The sequence below is a fragment of the Diceros bicornis genome, chromosome 10, assembly GCF_020826845.1.
Source record: "Diceros bicornis minor isolate mBicDic1 chromosome 10, mDicBic1.mat.cur, whole genome shotgun sequence".
In the NCBI taxonomy this organism is placed as follows: Eukaryota; Metazoa; Chordata; class Mammalia; order Perissodactyla; family Rhinocerotidae; genus Diceros; species Diceros bicornis.
The window spans coordinates 65,839,361-65,863,000 of record NC_080749.1 but is presented as its reverse complement, the minus strand read 5'-3'; the positions used below and the strand labels follow the sequence as shown (position 1 = coordinate 65,863,000).

Here is a 23,640-nt window from a genome sequence, read left to right as displayed (position 1 = left end):
GTAAAATTATGTCATTTTACAGACTATAAGGAAATAAGTGCAAAGCAATAGTTCCCCTCCTGCAGGAGACTTATTCATTTCTGAATTTCTAAACCACAAATCTTTAATAATGAAGCTAAGTCACATAACCGAAATTAGATTATAGAGATCTATGTTAGCAATGGAAATTATATAAAGGAACAATTTATAACAAAAAACTAATTAAAATTAAAGTTATGTGTAAATGGATTTGAAAAAGAGCCAAGTTCAGATTTACTGTACTAATATAGGGTAACTGTACTGTGAACAATACAAAAATTATATCTACTGGCCTCTAAATGTACCATGTTATTTTAGAAGCAGATTTAATTTTGCATTTTGATTTTCTCATATTAAAACGGTTTTGCATTCTCTGAGCATATATTGCATTTATACGGAAGAAACCTAAGGGCAAGATAAATGAAAGCCTTCCTAGGTTTAAAGAATCGTAGGTACCAAAAATTACCTCCACACTGTAGCGTTTCCCCTTTGATTTGCTTATTGAAGAAAATTTGTTTTCAAAATGACATTTGCTGTAAGGCAGTAATATTTTAAATTTAAATTAAACAACAAAAAGCCTTTATTAGCGTACTTTTGTTTACGTAGGCCTACCTTATATACATTTAAAAGAAAATGACTTAGGGTCTAAAGTAAATAGATTCTAATTTTTAACAGATAATTCTTAGCAAAGTTTTAGATGGTTTTAAAAATGAGAAAAAAAAGATTGCTTGGGTTATAGCTTTAGAAAAATTTAAATTCTTTTTTTTCTTTGCTGAGGAAGATTAGTCCTGAGCTAACATCTGTGCCAATCTTCCTCTACTCTATATGTGGGTTGCCACCAAAGCATGGCTAACGAGTAGTGTAGGTCTGCACCTGGGATCTGAACCTATGAACCTGGGCCACTGAAGTGGAACACACCAAACTTACCCACTACACCACAGCGCCAGCCCCAAAGATTTAAATTCTTTAGATTATTCTGGAAATGTTTCATTACTAAATAATGCATTAAGTAACATTTAAAACTTTTTAATAAAAAGAATAGAATAAATGTTTCATAGATAGTTATAAACTTCAAAACTCAAGCAGTCTTTTTTACATACAAAGTATTCAAGTACACTTTCATTGCAGATGGGAAATAAACTTGGTTCGTGATAATCTACATTTGAAAAATGTCAATTATAGTACTAGTACTGAACAGCTAGGTAGTCAATTTCTTTACCAACATTGATGTTACCATTTGACATGATTTACAATCATGTTTTCTTAGGTTTTACAATTCAGAAGCACTTTAACTTCTATTTGCAGACGAAGAAACTAAGATTCAGAGATTTGAAAAATCATACAACTTATCTGAGGCAGAAATGAGATTTCTGTATTAATATTTGAAAATATACTTACATAAAAATGATAAAAAGTATAACTAGTACTAAACATGTCATTAGCAAGTTATGTCCATTTTAAATGTATCACAATGTCAAAGGTGGATTTGTTTACACTCTTTCAGAGTAATCAAACTTTAGTATGTACTATTATAACATCATGGATCTCCACAACGATGCCTAAGTAGTATTTGGTTCAACTGTAGTTGATACTTAATGAGGTTGATGATCTATCAGTTCATGAATTACCCTTTCACGTAACATCACTTATAGTCTCTTTTCAAGGTATTAGCGTTATTAAACTCACAATAGTACTGTCAGTACTCAACACAGTTCTGTAATCAGTATTAAGAGAAGCCTTTAAATGTCTGTGCCTTCTGTGATCATCAACTATAACAGATATTTAGTTAAAATCCTCAAGCTAGAAATGCTAAGAAAACTTTGATAGAAAAACTTAAAAAAAAAAAAAAGGCCCATATTTGGATTTTAATGTATGATGGTCTTTATTTACAACTTTATTGGCAAAAAAGGTGAAAAAGTTTAAAACAGTTTAACACAGGGCATTGCAGCTGATCCTGTCAGATTAAAGAAGTTTCATTTTATACGTCCATCTAATTGTCCAAAGACAAACAATACTGAATCTGCATATGCAGTTTCCTTTATGAAGGACAGCGCTCATATTTTAGGCAGTCTTTTAAACATATGAATACAAAGGAAATGAAATCACTCATTAAAAACTGCATTAAATGAAGGATATTTTAAATTTAAATTTATGTTGTCCTTGTAATAACACATGCCCAATGAAAATCAAAAGTTGGAAAAGCAGTTACACTTCCTACTTGAGTGGACAGTTACAGCAATCAATCATCTTCTGCAATGACCATTATATTTGCAATTTATCATGAACTACTCTGAACTTACTATGAGATGTAGCCAAAGTCAGAAGACAAGATGTAGGGAGAATATTCCTTTTTTGGAGGAGAGTAAGCCCTCCAGAATCAGCAAGGGAAATAAACATCCTGCTGAAGAATTCTAGGTGGAAAAAAAATTAATGTAGTCTATTTCAACTCATGCTGAGCCAGCTTAACTTTTTCATTGACTTGTTTGGTGTCATTCTTCTAAATCAAGTGTGTTTAATTCTTCTTCTAGTTCATCCAAATCTTCCCCAGTAAAAAGATTTTCATCAACAGGAACAGCATCGATGGCTCCATTTTCCTGTCCCTCCCCTTCAATGTCCTCTTCCAAATCACTTCTTTCACCATTTTCAGCCCTACCTCCAGAAGCTTCACTTAATTTGTTTTCTAAAAATAAAAATGAAATCAATAAGGCCTAGAAACAGAAAACACTATTCCATTAGCGACTGACAGTCACAGACTGATACTACACTTCCTCTTTTCCTTTTTTCATGAAAATCTCCCCTAAGATTACTCCAACAAGGACTGATCTTTCTTTTTCTGAGCTGATCTGTACCAATTTCCTATACCTAGTATAAAGCATGTCTTTTACTGCAGACATCTGACGCTTAATGGCTGACACTTTTGAGGGCAAGATTTCTCTCATACAACCTTGTGTTCCCTACATGATCTAGCAATTACGTTTTTAAACAGTCAACTTCCACATATTTTGTCTGAATGAATGGTTAGGGAATCTAAAAATGCTTATGATTAAGCAGCTACTCAGCTTTTGGTTTTGCAAATAGTAGTTAAATCACACAGTCGTAATGCTGTAAATGAGCGTCAACCCAGAAACATTTCATCTTGTAATCAAATTGTGAAAAAAGAACCTAGGGCTACGCAGCTACTTTTCCTTACAGGATATAAACTACTGAGGAAATAAAACGCTGCCTTTCCTTGTTCAATGACACCGATATTTACACAATTTTCTTTGTCATAATAGTTTATAACATTGTGAAATTTTAGTTGTACATTATTGTTTGTCAGTCACCATATAAATGTATCCCTTCACCCCTTGTGCCCACCTCCCAAACTCCTTCCCCCGGTAACCAACAAACTGTTCTCTCTGTCCCTGTGTTATAGTTTATCTTCCACATATGAGTGAAATCATGCGGTGTCTGTCCACAAAGACAATTTTTAAAAGCCTAATTTAGATTTTTGCTATTTCAAACATTTCTGATGACAAAGTCTTGGGGATTACAACCTCTGAAGTACTTAGTTATGCCTACTGTCACCAAAGCCCTACTTTGAAAAGGAGTAAATTAGTCTGCAGATTGGCGTTAAGACAAAAGTCTGAGCATTCTCAGATCTCAGGAGGGCAGGCCAGTTTTTCAAGTTATAACTTGTATTCCTTTGTTGTAAAAATAAGGTGTAGCTTTTTCTCTCTCAACTTTTGCCTTGATTAGTGCACTTTCTACCTTTTCCTCTCATGGCAACCAAGCCAAACTTTTACTTCTCTGTTCAAATTCCTCACTCAAGGCACAATTAGATATAACTATATCAATGACCCTTATTTCCCAAATACAACCAGCAAGCCCTCCCTCCATTCTCACTCTTAACTGAACTCATTATTTATACTTCCAGATCTTGCTTCTATAACTAATATCCTTTCATCTTCAATTTTTGCTCCTCTCCCAGATCCTTTTATTCTAGCCTACAGATATGTTTAGATTTCCCATATCCTAAAAAGCCCTTCCTATGACCATTTCTCCCCCTCAAAGGTCATAAGACTGAGTGGTCTGTACTCATTTTTCTCCACATTCTTCATATCACTGCAGTCCCAAGGAAAACTGGTACCCTATACCTACAACTCTTTTCCTAACTGCAACTAAAAAATTATTTCTAATTCTCAGCCTACTTGATTTTTCTGAAACTCTTCTTTCTTAATTTTTCTCTGTCCTTCTCAGTGTCTTTCCCAAGCTTTTCCTCTTTGGACTAAAAACACTGATGTTTTGCAGTGTGTTCTAGAATGTTCTCATCTTACGTATTGTGCCTGGGTGAGTTCATTCACTCAGCTACCAATGCAGATGACTTTCAAACCTTTTTCTCTTGCGAATGTCTACACAGTATCCTAGACAATGCCACTTTTGATAACCAAAATATCTCAAAGTCATGAGATCCCAAACTGAATTCAGTAGCTATGTCCCCAAACTCCTTTTCGTCCCCTTCTAGTTTCAGTTAATGACTTCAATATTCACCCAGCCACCCATTTCTACAGCTTCCACTACTCACTACTTTTATAAACAGCCAAACTACACATTTATGTTGCCAGTGTGGTATGTGCAGGCATCTAAGTTTGCCAAGCCTGGTCTAACTCCTTTGGACAGCGTCCTAGTTCTAGAATTACACAAAAGTTATCATACTTACCATCTTTTTCTGAAGTATATGTGCTGAATCTTTCAAGACTGGCTACAGTAATACCTGTCTCATCTACATCTCTTGGGATGTACAGGCTTAAATCTATGTCATTTACGCTCACTGAATCATCAACCTTTAAAAACACACAAAAAAGAAAGTTGTTACTAACAAAAACAGTTTTCATAAATTACTTGCCTTTTACTTTTGACGTTTAATGAAACAAAATTACTACTGATGCCAAGTGAAAACAAATGATTGACTATTGCCAAAATTTACTTCTTTTTCTAAACTTCCTGAAAAAAGAATAGCAATGGTATATTTGAAGTTTCTTCCTCTGACATCACATTTTTACATATAGAGTATGATATTTTTATCTTTCAACTCAAAGAAGTCAGAATTTTATGATAACCAAACAAAAAATGAAGAGTCAGCTATCCGCTATTACTAAATTTGCCTACAACCAAATGATTGCTATCTGCTGTTGTCTCCTGCTCCCTACTCTGTACTATTTAGTGTCTCTGTCCTATGATTTTTTTTTAGTATAAAATATTAAACAAAAAAATCTTTTTTCTTTCAGAGGGAGAATAAAACACATACTTTTTACAGCTAACATATATAAGTACTTAATTATATACCAGGCACTGTCCTAAGTTCTATAAAGAACTATAAATAAATACAAATTATTAACTAATTTAATTCTCACAAGTACCCTGTGATGTAGGGATTATCACTATCTCTGTATTATGGACGAGGGTGGAGGCCTAGAGTGTAGGTAATGTCCTGGGTTACAGTCAGGATTTGAATTGAGGTCCCAGAGTTGGTACTCTCAACCTTGCTGCTCTGTTATGACTCTCTATTGTTTCTCTCAATCAATACGAGGAGATGAGGTTCCAAAGCTTCCTCTTACCTCATCACCACCTGTTCCCTGGGTGTAACGGGTATCATCTGCTTCCTCATCATCATCATTAACCAGTTCAGGACGAAATTCAAACACCTCACGACCACTGATCTATTCAGATACACAAATATATAAACTCAGAAGAAAATTCCAACATTTCTTGGTCACAGATTTTAGACATACACATGATTAAATAAGGATAAAATCTTGCATGACACAGAAATTATAAAATGAAAGAAAGCACACAGGAATCTATTTGGGTGAGTTTGGGACATACCACTAACGCTTTCCCCGCTTTGAAGTCTGCTTTCCTTCTTTCCATATCTTGCTCAAGTTTATCAATCTTTTCTTGTCTTTTCCTTTTCTTCCAAGCAAGAAAAGATTCTAGAGTGATTTTGGTAACATTTGGACCTAGGGCAGAACGCTGTAAAGATAAAAGAGTTAACTCTTCCCTCCTCAGTCACCTACAATAGCATTTAACAGTTTTCTCTTAATGCAATTAAGTCCTTGCCTATGACTGTTATAAAGACATTAAAGGCAGAATAAACTGATTTATTTTTATTTTACACGGCAATGAGCAAAATGAGTGTCCAGAGATACAAACATTATAAAATATATTATTCTGAGCTAGATTTCTTTTCAAAATTGAAGGTAAAAGTTATCATGAGAAATTGTTTTAACTTAAGTCAATTGCTGAAAACAGTAAATATGAAAAGCACCATGACAATATCCAAGTTTCATTTGTGTTCCTCAAGAGATGAGCAAAAAACTAAGCAAAAAACACTACCTGCTTCTTAGGGCCAATAATCAAGTAATAAACATATAGAAAAAATATTTACTGAACTTCTGCCAGGTAGTCTGTGTTAAATGCTTTACACACATATGCTAACACATCAATCTCCACAAATAAGCAAACAGACGGTGATGGAAAATTTACCAAAGATTAACAACTAATATGTGGTAGAACCAGGATACAAATAATCCTAAATATACCTGATTCCAAAGCCTACATTTTCTATTATACTATATTGCCTCCTGTCTGAGACACCAAACAATATGTCCATTTAAGAATATTTATAATCCCCACATTAGACATTTACATTTAGATTATCCAAGACAAGGCAAAATGCATACAGTTTGAAATACATAATCCTAAAACTAGTATTTCCAATAATCTCAACATTTTTGTGTCACTCCCAAGAGCCGTATCTGCTAACTCAGCAACCCTATTTGCTAACTCATAGAATAAAACTCTAAGCCAGCACTGAGTAGCTGAAGATTCTCTTCAATGAGACTCATTCCCCTCTATCAGCAGATCAACTGTTTTGAGTCCACGGATGATAATACAACACATAACTGAAAAACTGTAGCGGAGTTGTCTCCTTCCATATATGTTAATGATTAGTAAAACTGTGAAAAAGTAAGATATCAGGGAAAACATCTAAAACTTCAAGTTCAATCTGAAAACTGACTAAGCATTTTAATGAACTGATATACTAGTATATCAATCTTATGGAAACAATTTATTTGATAAGCCAGTGGTTAGTACTTAAAAATTATTTCACAATTCTAAAATTAATGTTATGATTATGGCTAGGTTTACACTTTAGACATACAAGAATAATTAAAGAGTAAGGCAACTTTGGGAAAAGGTCTTATTTTTCCTTTCATAACAACATGCTATTGCCCCCAAGTGGTAAATACTAGAATTTCACAATAAATACTGCTTAGTTTTTTTTATGGCAGGAAAAAGAGAACTCGTTACCTCTCTTTCAATTAGATCTTCTAATGAAATTTCATCTTCTTTCTCTTCTTTCTTTTTATCTTTTTTCAATACAAATCCAGGAGGAAGTGCATGACGATACATGCAAACATCACCTCCTCCAGGGCATACCCAAAACCAGCCATATTTATTGTTTTCAATAGCTTCAAGGAAATGCTTGCACACCTACAGAGAAAATATTATTCACAAGTACTAGCTCAGTGTACTTCACTTACACAGTAAATTCTTATGTATACTGAACAGTACATTTTTATTCACATCCGAGGCTAACCACTTATGTACAGAGCACTGTTCGTACAGAAATGCACACATAAATTAATCTTAAAATACTTAATACAACGGTAAATTCCCTTAAGAGAGGATCTATATAAAATTTCTATTTTCGACATTGTTCTAAATTCTGAATTATACAAAAAGAACTTGCTTCAGTTTAACCTTTGTAAATGTAATCTGAAAGTCTGATTTTTAAATAAGAGAAAATATAAATGGTTATAAAAAATAAAACCAATGATTTTGTTTTGGTTGGATCTTTCATAAAAACTAATCACATGCAGTAATGATAATAAACACTATTTGAATTACCTGAAATTACAGACAATTTCTTGCATCTAAAAAGGGAGCAAGGTTCAAAAGAAATACAAAACATGTATTCAAAACATGAATGGGTGCAAGATACAACTGTATTGAAGCCTGAGGTAATAAACTTTGCAAATAAGAAAGAAAAATTAACTAATAAACAATATTCTTTTCCTGAAAAAAATACAATAGATGTAAGTAAAACTAGTATTTAGAATTATTCTAGCATAGCAAGGTTCTTCCCTGTAACTACACTACAGAGAAATATGTGGACATGAATGCAGGGTCTGAGAAATAAGGGACCAAGTTTTAAAAGTATTTCCTGAAATACTAAGGGCCTTATCTACCAAAAACTCATTTTGTAATTCATATGTAACAATATTTTCACCTTTGTGATTTAAAAAGTCTCCCTACCATTAAAATAGAGTAAGTTCTTAAATTAAGTGGGTTAGTTTCACACTTCTCCCTCGATTCATTTTGCACAAAAAATAAGGAAAGAATTCTTATTTGAATATGTGATTGTGTTCATATTTGAGAAAGTAAGATCATTTCAGAAAACAGCATCTGAAGGACTTCAGGTTTTCAAAGGCTACTTCTGAACAAGAATCTAATTTTGTACCACTTACACTCCTAAATTCCAAAAACAAAGCTCGATGCTCCTTATCTTTATAAAAAGATCCAATAACTTAAAGAATAATCCAGTAGAAAATACCAGCAAATACCTTGCCACATAATTCTCCCTAATGATAAATATCACAGCAACTCAATTCAAGAAAAGGACATACTATTTGAGTTTTTGGTTTTTTCTTTTCCGCCTCACCGTGCTTCTTGTTCACTACTTCTTCCAGTTTTTTCTCATCCCAATTATCCATAGTATCTAAATAAAAAGAGATATGAAGACTAGATACTGTAATTTTTTCTACCGTTCCCAAAACAAATTGCATATCTCCTTAGACAAGAAAGCTGTATTATAAGACTTATGACCTAACACATTTTCTTTAATATATCAAAGGTAGAGATAAACATTGTTATAAGATTATTCACTAAATTCCTCAGTAGTTTAGGCAAATAAGAAGGTAACACTACTGGGAGCTGGCCCAGTGGTGTAGTGGTTAAGTTCACACGCTCTGCTTCAGCGGCCCAGGGTTCTCAGGTTCGGATCCTGGGTGTGGACCTATGCACTGCCTAACAAGCCATGCTGTGGCAGGCATCCCACATATAAAATAGAGGAAGATGGGCACAGATGTTAGTCCAGGGCCAATATTCCTCAGCTAAAAGAGGAGGACTGGCAACCGATGTTAGCTCAGGGCTAATCTTCCTCACCAAAAAACAGCCACAAAAAACAAAAAACAAACAAAAAAAAGAAGGGTAATACTGGAAGAAAGGATGAGAGAGAAATCTGAAATAAGTCACTGGTTTTAAAACATCTTCATTTACTGAATTAAAGGGCATAACGTGGTAAGTTCACATTTTATGAAAAATAACAATTATTCTTTACAAACTACTAAGGTTTGTCCTACTAAGATTGAAATATTCTTCAAGCTACTAAATATCTTCATAACCACACACCAAAAGTAGTAGATATTTACTTTTAAAAAGATACCTTTTTCAAGTTCCTCATCTCTTGCATCAATGTAAACGCTTCGCTTTTCACACTTTCTCTCCAGAGTCAAGTCATGAGAGAACTTACACTTGTCTCCTTTAGTACACTGTCCTTGCTTGAAGAATGCACATACCACAGATTTGGGATCTGCACCTACGTTAAATGGCATTTGGTATTCATATTACAATCTGCCAGATCATAAAGTATAGCTTCTATCTGAGATGTAATCACTTTTGGTTAATTTGTTATTTTCCATTCACTAACATGAGAGGATAATACCACTTATAGGTGATTAGTAAGACATTTCTTTAAGTTCTTTCTATAGCACTTTATATCTATTTTTGTTTCTTTTATTCTTACCCAAAAAGGGGGCGGGGGTGGGAAATCAAACAAACACATAGGTTATTCCACAGTTTCTTGTCTAGCTGGAGTAAATGAGGCAGGAGGCAAAAGAGAAACACAAACAGAGGTACAGTGCCAAGAGTTTCGGACATACAGTTTATACAACCATAGGTCTGCCTTGGCTACCACCAAACATTGGTTATTATAATCAACTAGTAGGCTGTCTAAATTCTTAATTTTACCTTAAGTGGGGGGCTAATGGCTGGAGTTATAGCTGTACAATGACATAGCTGTGCACATATACAGAGGCACCATAAGAAAAGTCGTTAATATAGATAATTTTGACAAAGGGAGTATCATTTTCATAGCAGACACAGTTGGCTTATAATCTGAAGAAGATATACATTGAAACAAATTAAGAGTTTTTAAACATGAATAACATTTGATAAAAACAACACTTTTGAAATTTAAAGTTTACCTTTACTTATTTTTTGAGCAGCAACTACAGGTTTGAACAGTTCATTTAGCTCTTGCAATTCTTTCTTCTTATCATCTTTCTTCAATTTCTTTTCAGCTTCACTTTGTGCTACCTATAATATTCCCAGGTATAATACGTAAATTTTATGTCACATAATAGTTTTCACTATATAGTAATATATATAATATCACTAACATAACAAAGATATCTGCATATTTACATGTATATAGTCCTTACCTCTTGATATCAGTGTTACAATCGCCTTTCAGTATATAATAAATGGTGTGGTTAAACTATTAAACAGAACTGCTAAATCTTGTAGCAGCTGATTTTTTAAAAAAATCTATAAATGGTACCACGCCAAGTTAAAAGTATATTCAAAAGCTTACAGTGAGAAGCATTTATCAAGCACTTGCTACATGCCCAGCATTTTTAGCAAATGGTTCTCACCTGGGATTTTCTTCTTGTGACAACAACCTACTCCCCAGAAACAGGTGGGTGTGTTCTGAAGGTCAGAGATGCAAACATCCTGAAATGTGCAGTCCCACACAATAAAGAACTGTACCACCCAAAATACCTACAGTACCCTTGTGGAAAAACACTGGGCTAGGTGAATGTGGGAGATTAAGCAATACAACAAAACAAAACAAACATGACATATGACATAGTTCCAAGCATATGATTTACATACCTAATATGATTAGAGGATTCATCCAAACATTTATATGTCAGGTCCTATGTTAGATGACAGGGAATACAAAGATGAAAAGACAAAGATGCTTATTTAAAGAAACTCAGAATCTAGTGGGAAGACAGACATGTCAACAACTATAATATAATACATGGTGCTCTGGGAACAAGGAATGCCTATATGCCTAAGAAAATTTGACTGAGCTAATTAATACTTTATGGATGAATCCTTCTGACGGGCAAGAAAAGGAATGCAGAGAGAGCCAGCCACCGCAGAGATACAGGGACCAAAAGGAAAAAGGTATGAAAAACACCAACGAGAAGTTTGGTATGTATCAGTAGGTGACAGGATAAGACTCAAGGGTTTAAAATAAGCCTGGGACACAATCAGATTGTACTCTACAAAGATCACGACGGCAACTTTGTAAAGGGTGGACTAGTAGGAGCCCAAGAATGAAGGCAAGGAAAATTAGGAGGCTAATGCCATTGCTGCAGTCAAGAAAATACAAAAGCTTAAAAGACGTATTAGTAGCAAGGATGGAGAAAAGGGGAGAGAGAGCTGTTAAGGAGATAGAATTGTGACTGACTGGGCATGAAGTATAAGGGAGAGGGAACAATCTAGGACTATCATATGTATGGTTAGTGCTGTTAAACAAGACAGGGAATACAGGAGGAACAGGTTTCAGGGTAGGAGGTGGAGATGAGCTCAATTTTAGACATACAGTCATGTGTCGCTTAGCGATGGGAATATGTTCTGAGAAATGTGCTGCTAGAAGATTTCATCGTTGTGCAAACATCATAGAGTGTACTTACACAAACCTAGATGGTACAGCCTACTACACACTTGGGCTATATGGTACTAATCTTGTGGGATCACCATTGTATATGCGGTCTGTCAATGACTGAAACATCGTTATGTGGTGCACGACTGTACTGAGTACAAGATGCTTTACAGAGCATCTGGGTGGTGCTACTTAGAAGGACATGGATCTTGATTCCTAGAGAGAAAGTCTGTTTCTCTTTTTTGAGAAAGGTTATCCCTGAGCTAACATCTGTTGCCAATCCTCCTCTTTTTTGCTGAAGAAGATTAGCCCTGGGTTAACATCCGTGCCCATCTTCCTCTACTTTATATGGGACACCGCCACAGCATGGCTTGATAATCAGTACGTAGGTCTGCGCCCGGGATCCAAACCTGCAAACCCCAGGCCGCCAAAGCGGAGAACACGAACTTAACCGCTATACCACCAGGCCGGCCCGAGAGGGTCTGTTTGGAGATAAAGATTTTAGAAATAGCAGCTTACAGATTATAATTGATTAAAACTTCGGGTATGTATGTGATTACTCAAGAACAGCAAAAAAAGGTTGTGACAAGAGCAGAGCACAGTTCTCTGAAAAATACCAAAATGAAAGGAGCCAACAGAATCTAAAAAGCCCACTAAAGGGACCAAGAAACATCAAACAAATAGATAGAAATCTAGGACAAAAAAGTATTCAAGGAAGAGGCAATTTTAGGAAGGGAATAGCCAAATGCTATGATAAGGTTAAAGACATTCCAAATCTTGGCTCTGATCATGTGGTGGATATGTTTAAACAGAAAAATGAGAAAAAATTTTTAAAAAGAAAAAACTTAAGTCACTTTATTTTAATAAAAGTATCCTTTGCTCATTAGGCCTGACTCATACATGTGTGGGGCCCAGAGCAAGAGTACAATGGAGGCCCACAAATCATTTTTATAAATGTTTATAAGTTAGAAATCAAATTAATGTTAAATAAAATATGGCTTGTATCTCTACTTGACAAATACACCTTATGATCTGGAAGGACAGGTTCAAATTTAAAATGCTCAAGTTCCATGGAGTTCCACTCTGGAGCAAGGCAGTAAAGCAAGAGTCAATCCTGACTCCTCCTCTTCCCACCCTGAGTTTCATCCCACCATGTGTGTGCAAGGAGGTGGAAGGTGCGGGGGAGGACACAATATGGATCCAGGCTCTGTCCACACTCCTAGCATACATCCTCCCTTTGACTACTTCAGGCATATTGGCAGCGCAGTATACCCTAAGATGGACATGGGGAAACATGACTTTTGCAGGGCCTGAGCTGTTGAGTGGCGGGGTGGTGCACACTCTGGGTGGGCACATCCCCTTGGCCTCACTGACTCCTTGCCTGTGGGGAGAGCTATGTCTGGAGGAGACAACAGAGTAGGGTCGCCCTCCACAGCACAAGGCCTAGGGTGGGGCATCTCTTGCCCAGATCTAACAGCAGGACTGCTGCTCATTTCCAATGTTAAGTATGGTGGTTAGGCACCTCATGTTCGCAGATAAAAGCCCAGGTACCCAAGAAATTATCAAAAATATAATACTGAATATACTATCAAACCTAACTACCACCACAAATCTTATGGCTTTCTCAAGTCTATAAAATCTGAAACTACCAGTCAATATACTTCCCACTAGAAGAAAAAGTAAAGGGAGGAGGTAGAGCATTGGAAAAGGAGATAATGGAAGAACGTGAATTCTTCTTACACACCTTGTATTACCCCAGAAGTTTACATTATCTTCTCATTTAATCACCATAGGAACCCCACAAGGGTTAACTGCCCTTCCACTACACAGATAAAGACCAGTGTTGCTAAATAATTTAGGATCATGTAACAAATAAGATAGGGGGACTCATACCTAAGTTGATCTGACTGCAAGGCCTGAGCGTGCATTTTTATTAAACCAGGCTACTAAGTTAGCAGCATGGAAGATGAATAGTTTTTGGCTCTAGAATCAAGCTGTGTGTAAGAAAAAGAAAGTGTTGGAAGCTCTAATTTGTAGACAGCATGAGTGAGAGAAATTTCTTTCAGATAGGGGTTAACTATCTCACGAATATATAATATTTCTGATAATATCAGATGGAAAAAAAGTTTCCAAAAGTTAAGGAAAAGCAGATAAGGTGGTGAAAAAAGTACTTTTTAAAGTACTTTTATCCATGTCTATAAAATCTTAAACTTAAGAAAGTGAAAGATCTATAGAACCTGAAGAAAATGGGGCTGATTTTTTTGGGATGACTTGCCAATGGATAAAATAATTTCAAAATTCATATGGAAGAATAAATGCCTAAGAACAGCCAAGAAAAATAGCAAAAGAGTAACATTTGGGGGAAAGGACTTGCCTTAGTAGCTAACAGAACATGTTACTAGGCCACTATAACCAAGATCAATGTGATACTGGTCTAGGGACAGACAATAAATAGAATAGAAAAGAGAATCCAGAAATAGATCTTAACATATTTGGGACTTTAATATATGTCAATAGTGGTATTTCAATTCAGTAGGATAAAACAATGCTGGTATAAGTGGTCATTCACTTGCAAGAAAATAAACTTAGTGACATATAAAATAAATTTATATGACAAATTAATGACTGAAAATGAAATAATTAGAAAAAAAATCTAGGAAAAACATGCATAGTCTAGTGGCAGAGGATACCTGTTAACCACATAAAAGAAAAGCCAGATATATCTGACATGACAAAAACTAAATATTGTTGTACAGCAAAGTATAACAGAAACATCACAAATTATCTGTAATGCAGACAAAAGGTGTCTTTCACAAGCTGACAATAAAAAGACAAATAACCAAAAAAGCAAAGGATTTGAATAGGCAAGTCAGAGAAGAACAAACCCAAACAGCCAACAAGCATATGAAAAGATACTCAAAGTCACTAGTAGTAAGGGAAACAAAATAAAAATGAGGTATTACTTAATACTTATCAGATGGAAGAACATTAAACAGAACTTTAGTATCTATAACTCATGCACTGCAAATGAAAATGTGAAGTATTACAATCTCTTGGGAAAATGACTGGGCAAATTTATTAAAATCAGAAATCCATTTCCCTTGATCTAGAAATGTGTCACCAGATAATTTATGCCACAGAAATAAAAGCACAAACACATGTAAGAACATATGTACAAGGATATTTTTTGTAGAAATGTTCTTAGTGTTAGAAAGCTGGAAACAAAGTAATCATTTACAAATAGTGAAATAGAGGTATACAGTACCTCGACATTATAGAACAGTATGCAGCCATTAGAATAAACTAGAGCTATATAAAATGGCTTGGAGGAACATCTAAGAGGTACTGCTGAGTAACCATGGCAAGATGCAGAAAAGTTACAGAGTAGGATTCCATTTTGAAATACAATTATAATACCAAATATTTTTATCTGTTAACAGATGCTGTATTACATCCATATGAAGAAAATGCAGAAATTTAAGTTACTTACCTGACGTGGATTTTGTTGACCAAATTTGACTTGATGAGTGACAGCCTTGATAAACTTCTGTTGCTTTGCTCCTTTCTTATTCTTTAGACCAAAAGTTTTGTCCTAAAGGAGAAAGAGTATAGAAATATATTACTAACTTAATTTCTCACCTATTTTTTTTAAAATATCTAAAAATCATTCTTTCTCATGCTATACAGCATGCAGAACACTAAACATCAAGTCAAGGCAACAAATAACCCCAAAACATCACTCAGGACTCTTTACAATTCAATACATACAACTATCATCATTAAACTTGTTACTCTGTGATGCTTTTTTCCAAAGTGTATTTTGAAACATCAGTTCTACAGGATATGCAGAGTTGTTATACTAGGATAAGAAGTCCCATAGCTAAATAAGTTTGGGAAAATGCTTGGTTAACAGGGCTTTTTATTCTTAAGCTCCAGATATCCTAGAGCCTTGACCAGAGGGGATACAGTATGCAACAATTCCAAATCTTATCTTACCTCAGAACACATTTTCCTTGGGGTATCCTGAGGGATTACGTACTATTGAACACATTCTGGGGAATACTGCATAAGAAGATACATTAAGTTCTGGACTGGTTTTTTGCACGTGTGTGTGTGTGTGTGTGTGTGTGTGTGTGTGTGTGAGGGGGGTCCGTAGTGGGTTGAATAGCATGCCCCCAAAATTCACGTCTACCTGGAAACTCAGAATGTGACTTAGTTGGAAACAGATCTTTGCAGATGTAATAAGTTATGATGAGGTCACGTCGGATTAGGGCAGGCCCTAAATCCAATGACTGGTATCTTTATAAGAATAGAGGAAAGGACACACAGACACAGAGAAGGCAACGTGAAGAAAGAGGCAGAGATTAGAGTGATGCAGCTACGAAGCCAAGGAATGCCAAAGACTGCTGGAAGCCACCAGAAAGCAGGAAGAGGCACGGAAGGATTCTTCCCTAGAGCCTTTAGAGGGAGCATGGCCCCACCTAAATACCTTGATTTCAGACTTCTAGCCTCCACACCTGTGAGAGAATAAATGTCTGTTGTTTTAAGTCACCCACTTTGTCGTAATTTGCTACGGCATCCCTAGAATATTAATACAGGAGGCTTGACTAGTGGGCTTCACCCTAAGGTGAATGGGTGGGAAAGCTGTCAGGAAAGCACCAAATACTGGTGTATGAAGTTTTTCTTTCTGTCTTTTCTGTTTCTCTGGAGAAGGCTCCTTTAGCTGGGAGAGCAATAAGCCTGGCTAAAGGACTCGAGAAGAGAGCAGTTGGAAGAGGGTGCTCCTTAGTTACTGCACAGGCTCCTTAATGGCCATTTTCAGGCACGCATTTTAACCGCCTTCCCACCTCCTTTGTGCATAGAGTTCCAAAAGTAGAGACGCCTCTTGATTTATTCTTCCCCCCTCCTGTTTTTTGCAGGGGTAATCATCTGGCTGAGTGGTAGTAGATAAGAACTATCAGCTACTTCTACACTGTTAAGCCCCCAGTTTTCAGCCTCTCTCCTTCTGCACTACCTCTCCTTCTGCACTAGTGCCTCCCGTATTTGAGCTTTTCCAGAATTTTGCAGAACAAATTGACTTGCTTCTTAATAGCAGACTCCTTGGGGCAACTCAGGCCTGACTGCTTTGCTCTACTAAGCCAGTTACCAAGTCATCCAGCCACTATCAATCTTCATTTATTGAAGTTCAACATTATAGATGTCTCCTAATTTACACAACTTTCTAAAGTCGCCTGAGACCCTCTGAGAGGCATTTAGTCTGAAATAAGTGGCCATTTTAAAGTCTTTGTTTTGGTACTATTTCTAAGGGAAGGGACAAAGTAATGGGAAGAATATTATAGGTACAGAATACTTATATACCTATGTGGACAAGTTGGAAATGGAAAACAGTATTGATAGGATGTGTATTCGAAAACATCCAACACAACATAATTTTACAGTATCTCAAACCAATAAAATAGAACTTTCAATGTTCTTAAGATTGCAAGGTTCAAGAAAGTTTAGTTCTAAAAGATTATTTCTCATTGGGAACTATCTCTTTATTCACTGCATCTATATCCATCCATATACCAAAACTTCACTTTCTCCTACTTAAATGCCTATCTCACATTTTAATATCCCATCATATTAAAAAATTATACATGAAGTTTCTATAGCTTATGCATATTAAAAAAAGGTAGTAAGAGGCACATACAAGCTGAAATTCTCTGCACTGAGTTTTTTTATGGTTGGCTTCCCTTGTTTTTAAAGAGAAGAGAGTCTAACACTCAATCCAATTAGGAAAAAAGAGGGTCAAGGGAAATGTGACATATGGAGAGAAATGATCATATGTAGCAACCAGGTGTGAAATGCTATACAGTCGTCCCTTGGTATCCTCAGGGGATGGTTCCAGGACTCCTGCAGACACCAAAATCAAAATCCATGAATGCTCAAGTCCCTTATATAAAATGGCATACTATTTGCATATAACCTACAGACATCCTCCCGTATACTTTAAATCATCTCTAGATTACTTATAACACCTAATACAATGTAAATGTTATGTAAATAGTTGTTATACTGTATTGTTTAGGGAATAATGAGAAGAAAAAAATGTACAGGTTCAGTGCAGATGCAACCATCATAGGCCTTTACAGGCCTTTCGACCTGTGGACATGGAGGGCCAACTGTACTTTCCTTTTACAAAACGTGAGCTTTCACGGGAGGGATGGAAAACTCTAGATAAAAAATATTATTAGGATCAAAGTGCAACAGCATCTACATATGCCTCGCCAGAGACGAGTATGCCCCCTACGGAACCATAGAGAAGAAGCAACCTATGAATAAACAAGGCCAAATAGCAAGGTAGATACTGATATATGAAGACTCAGGAAAGAGAAAGGTCCTCTAAGAGAACCTGGCCAGCTAGGAAAAAAGTACTCATGACAACAGCTTCTGATAAAGGTGTATAAGCTCCAGATCCCAGAAGAAAAACAGTTTTTCAGGTTTAATTACCCTGCTTTAGCACATAACTACCCAGTCTAAAGAGATAATGAATGAGTTATGTTTTGCAAGTCTCTAATTAGGTTAAAGCTCAGAAATTATTTTTTCCACAGAGATGGGGATACTTATTTATCTAGCATTCACTAAACACAAACTTCTAACTATATACTTTATTGAATCCTCTTAACAATCCTATAATATACTATTATCTCACTCTGTAAATGCGGATATAGAAACCAAGAAATCTTCAACAATTCTTTTGAAGTAACATTGCTAATAAAGTGTAAAAATTTAAGAATATAAGCTCTGGAGTCAGACTGCTCAAATTGTAATCCCCAACAGAACTGGGAAAATTACCTTCTTTACCACAGTTTTCTTATTTGTAAACTGGGACTCACTCTAACCTCTTAGGGTTGTTGTGAAAGTTAAAAGATTTACTACAGAGAGACAGTGGTTAATAGCAAAGACTTTGGAGCCAGGCTTTCTGGGTTTGAATTCTGGCTCTGCCACTTGCCAGTTTAGTAATCTTGAGCAAGTTATTTAACCACTGTGCCTCTTTCCTCAATTGTCAAAAGGGTAATAATAGTTATCTCACTGAGAGAATTAAAGGAGCTGTGTAAACTTATCATTTCCCCAAACACTGAGAACTGTGTCTGGCCCAGTAAGTGCTAACTATTAAGTGACAGAGATAATATTTGTACCAAGTATATTTGACTCCAAGGAAAGTCCTTATTCTTTCCACCATGAAAAACTACTTCCGAGAAAAACCTAGTCAGGTTATTGGGCCAGTTGGTACACAAAAAGCTTTCTGAATACCACATTGTGGATCTGGGATACCAACAGTGCCTCTTGAAAATAGGATGGTTTGCAATTTGGAATACTTCAAAAAGGTCTTCTTCCCTTTTTCTGGAATTTAAGATAGACCCTTACCTAAAAATTGACCTGGATTTCGGGGTGGGGGGGTTATGAGGCAGGAAGACTGGAGGCTATAATCAACCCCAAATCGTGGTTAAAATAAAACTAGGGAAATACTGACCCTAATTGGATTAATAAGGTCAGGTTATAAGAAAGGAACTCTGTGTGTGTGTGTGTGTGTGTTTCAGACTTGGGAAACTGAATACCAAAGGAGTTTATAAAACAGGCAGTAACTCTAAGAAAAGGATGGCTCCCTGAGGCTCCAAGTGCCGTGCACTCAGTGAATTCCAGACATCACTTAAAACTGACCCTTTCTCCCCCTGGCACCCTTAAGAAATCCTGCTTTTTTTATAGGCCAGCCTCTACTCCTTAAATAAGATGTCTGAAAAAAGGAAGGAGGAGAGGGGACAGGTCAATAATCAATAGTGCTCCAAGATAACCAGGGTCTATCTTTTGGGACACTAGGGTAAACAGAGGTTGGCACTGTTGTACCTCATCACTTTCCCCTCACATGCACTGTCTAATATATTTTTGTTGTCCATCCATGCAATGGATATTCTTCAGCTGGTTAATGCAGCTTCAAGTAATCAACACCTGACCTTGGCTGAAGTTTTTCATTGGCAATCAATCATTTCTCTGGCTCCATCCTTTACACACCCAGATCCCGTCTCTACTACTACTTCCTTGCTGCTACAAGTCTTAGCAAGACATCCTTTATTTGCTTGCCCTAAACCCAAAGATTATTTCCCCCTTTCCATAATCAAACTTTCTATTTCTCAAAACTGATTTCAGTTTATTAAATTTTAGCTATAAGAAAGCAAATAGTATATGCCATTTGGGACATCTGTGTCTAATAGAATTATAACCCTTTTTGATATACTCACTTTAGAAAGAAAATACTTAATGCAAATGAATTCATGACATTTTGGGGAGTTCAAAGAGGGAAAGAAAAAAATGCAGGCAATATGATGAAATTATTTCAAGTAGAAAGTAAGCACTGTATAGACAGTGCAGTTCAGTTAGATTATTTTTCCTAACTAGTTCTTACTTAGAATATTAATAACAGCTACCATTTATTGAATATATATGTCAAGTATTTTACACGTTATCTCATTTAACCCACAGCTCTGTAATATAGGAATTGGCTCCATTTTGCTGATGAGAAACTGTGGTTCAGGTAGGTTCTGTAACTTGCCTAAAACTACATTTTGAAATTTTAATTTGAAACATGGGATGCAAACTCAGGTCCATCTGACCCCAAAGCTGGTGCTTCTTTCATTAAATTACACAGCCTCTCATGCCTCTTTTTACTTCCTTTCCTTAGAGTTCTCAAAAGCTACATGTTGCTGTTGTTTTCCTATAGTAAGTGCCTATGGTGGTGGCAGTGTGAGCAACAGAGGTACAGAAGAGGGGACAGGTAGGTAGGGCAATCCCTTATTTTAGCCTGTCCAAAAATGCTGCTTAAAAGTATATATTCTACTTAACTATCAATTTTTGACCAACTTGCAATTTCAGGTCATATTTCTATTAAACCTTCCAAAATTAACCAGACTCTGAAATAAATATTAGTCTTTACATGTAAAAATAGATTATAAAGAAATATTTTCCTACAAAAATTGTGTGTCATAGAGATCAGTAACCAGTATGAACCATGATTCAATTACATTCATTGTGAGTTTGTCATAAAATATATTTAACTATGGCTTTTAAATGCTTTGGTAAAAAAATCCTTTCTAGTAACTGAAATTGTACAAATTTATACAAAAATTGATGAAAGTGCTGTTCTGGATCCAACTTGACTCAGGAGCTGGGAGCTAAGCCTGCTGTACCTCTCCTTAACTCCTTGCAATAGCCACTCAGACATGCTACGGCTTTAGGAGGGTTAAAAAAAAAAAAGTCACCTATAGTATTGAATAAAGTGGAATATACTGTTTCCTAACCAGGCTGGATAACAGAATATTCTCTATAAATCTAGTTTCAGAACAAATGATATAACACCGTAATTCACAATATTGTTGTACCTCTCCAGTGGTACCAAGTATCCATGTAGCACACTTGAGGCTGCAAAACCTTACCACCGTTAAAAAAAAAAAGCACACACCATATATGTTAAATGTGAGGGGAAAAAAACAGGCTTAATCTCACCACTCTGTTAGGATATTTTTTCTCAGTTAAAGAAAGAATGCAGTTCTCTTATTTTGCATTTTTCTTTGGCAAAGTCTTCATTAAAGAAACTAAAATTGCTTTCTTTTTATCTTAAAAATTACCTTGTAACGAGATGAATGGAGCCATAATACACCTATCATTTTTAGTTGATGGGATACTATAAATAACTTGCAAGTACAATTCACTAAAACTAAAATATCAGTCCTACTAATTAAAAATAAAACAATTGCATATAGTTAAAGCTCAATAATGCATAAACTGTACTTTAAATTGTCATATAACATTTAATTTCACATATATATCAGAGTTTTACTTTGCATCAGGTCTACCACATTAATTCACTGTCAGTAAAGGAAACTGACAAGTAAAATGTCATCCCTAAAATGCCCTTGGTTTACACAGCACTGAATGCCATCAGATTACCATCCCCAGGGATCTACCCAAGTGCCAAGAGTCCAGACTGTTCAAAAAGGTGACAGCAGACACAAGTGTGAAGACAACAATCATTCTGTTTTTAAATTTCTAGCTATGCTACTTCATGACAGTTCTAACCAGTGCAAATTGGCACTAAGAATACAGGTTCTGCTTCAGAGTTGGAACTTGGCCAAGGCTACTAGAATTCTTCATAAGCATGTTAGTTAAGTCAAATCAGCAACTTTAAAAATTACGTGAAAACTGACAAAAACAAGATCGGATTAGCTTTATACAACGAAGCCCTGAGGGCTTTCACTGCTATTTTTCAAGGCTATAAATACCAAATATTAAAAACAATAATCATTTATAAACATACATCTCATTTCAAAACACCCAACAGGCATTCTGATCCCGTTCTAATGAAAAGTAACTATTCCGCAAAAGACTGTCCATTATTCAGATATACCTTATGCAGGAAAATGGTCATGGCTTTTTCCAATTACATCCAGAGCACACGAAGAACTATTTAATTATGAGAAGGATTAATAGCAGGAATCGAGGGAAGAAATATATCATTGGGGGCTATATGATACGTTTATGTATTCTCAGATATGGATCACTCTCTTAAAGAAACTCATTGACACTCGTTGGAAGACAAATATAAAACATTTAAGAACGTCAATAGCGTTTCTCGGCCATTAAAGGGCTACAGGCTCAAACACTAAACGTATGTACATATATGTACAAACATACACAGAAACACACATATATATAACAGATTCGGACACGGCACTTAACACAGGTAGCGGCACTGAAACCTAATCTCTCTTAAAGCGTTATTAATTCAGAATATACGTATCAAGCGCTTTGTACAAGACGGTGGCCTGCAACCTGCAAGAAACCTCCACTCTTTACGGAACTTGAAACAGTTTAGAGATGGATCGAAAAAGCCACGAAGTAGTAATACGTTGGCTTGAAACAAGTAACTACTACTCCTAGGTGATGGGGTAAGAAAAAAAAAAAAGGAACACAAAGGTTCGTCATAAGCAGGCCTTCCAGAGAGTCTGGCCTGAGCCCGTGCAGCGTTTTCTTAAACACAAGCCTAGAAACGTCTTCAATTTTGAGGACTAACGAAGGACAGAACCCTGTGGCGGGCACCGGGTGGTCGGTGAAAGCGGGCGTGCGGGCGGAGAAGCAAAGGCTGGGTGCGGGGGCGCCAGCAGCGTCACTGTAGCGATGAGTGGCAGCGAGCATCATCAGGGGACTGGAGAAGGGGCAGTGGGCCACCCAGAGCCAAAGGGAAAGACACGTGGCCACGGAAAACGCGAGCAGGAACCGCGGAACCGGGAGGCTGCTCCCCTGAGGGCTCGCGGCGTGAGTGGGGGAGGGGGCGGGTACTCACTTCGATAATCTTTTCCTTCTTTTTCTGCTCCGCCTTTTTGCTGCCCCCGGCCTGAGCCTGTTTCTTCGGGGGCATTGCGGAGACAGGTGGCACCTGCCAGACTTAAGCGCAGCTGGACACCGTCAGGCGATCCGGCCCCGCGGCAGGAGGAGGAAGACGCGGGCCGCCGTCACCCCGCACCGCACGGAAAGCTAGTCGCTCACTCGCCGCCCAAACGCGGCCTTTGCGACAGGTCGCTGCCGCAGAGCATTGTGGGTAGCGAGGAGCGGCGCCCGGAAGCGGAGTTGCGTGTGCGCGTCTGCCGCGGCCGGCCAGGAGGGGGCAGGGAGGGGACGTGGGAAAATGACTGTGCGTCACACGTGATGTCGTTCACCTGGCGTTTTCTACGTCGCGGCAGGCCAGA

The 23,640-nt window shown here is 36.7% G+C and overlaps 1 protein-coding gene across 1 annotated transcript; it reads right to left on the bottom strand.

Annotated features, from left to right (window-relative positions):
• Positions 1-619: 619 nt before the first annotated feature.
• Positions 620-23,434, bottom strand: ZC3H15 (zinc finger CCCH-type containing 15). Its single transcript, XM_058549383.1, has 10 exons — positions 23,238-23,434; positions 15,351-15,452; positions 10,389-10,500; positions 9,569-9,721; positions 8,751-8,842; positions 7,372-7,554; positions 5,884-6,030; positions 5,616-5,717; positions 4,718-4,841; positions 620-2,698 (listed from the first exon to the last, which is right to left on the bottom strand). The coding sequence occupies exons 1-10, from the start codon at positions 23,310-23,312 to the stop codon at positions 2,508-2,510; spliced, it is 1,281 nt and encodes a 426-aa protein (XP_058405366.1). The 5' UTR covers positions 23,313-23,434; the 3' UTR covers positions 620-2,507.
• Between the last annotated feature and the right edge of the window lie 206 nt (positions 23,435-23,640).

What these genes read in the sequence shown, in the direction of transcription:
- ZC3H15 (XM_058549383.1), bottom strand. Translation starts at nt 23,312, where the DNA reads ATGCCCCCGAAGAAACAGGCTCAGGCCGGGGGCAGCAAAAAGGCGGAG. An exon ending in AGGGAACAGGTGGTGATGAG is followed by an intron (nt 4,842 to 5,615) that starts GTAAGAGGAAGC and finishes GTGTTTTTAAAG; the next exon opens with GTTGATGATTCAGTGAGCGT. An exon ending in ATATACTTCAGAAAAAGATG is followed by an intron (nt 2,699 to 4,717) that starts GTAAGTATGATA and finishes TTTTATTTTTAG; the next exon opens with AAAACAAATTAAGTGAAGCT.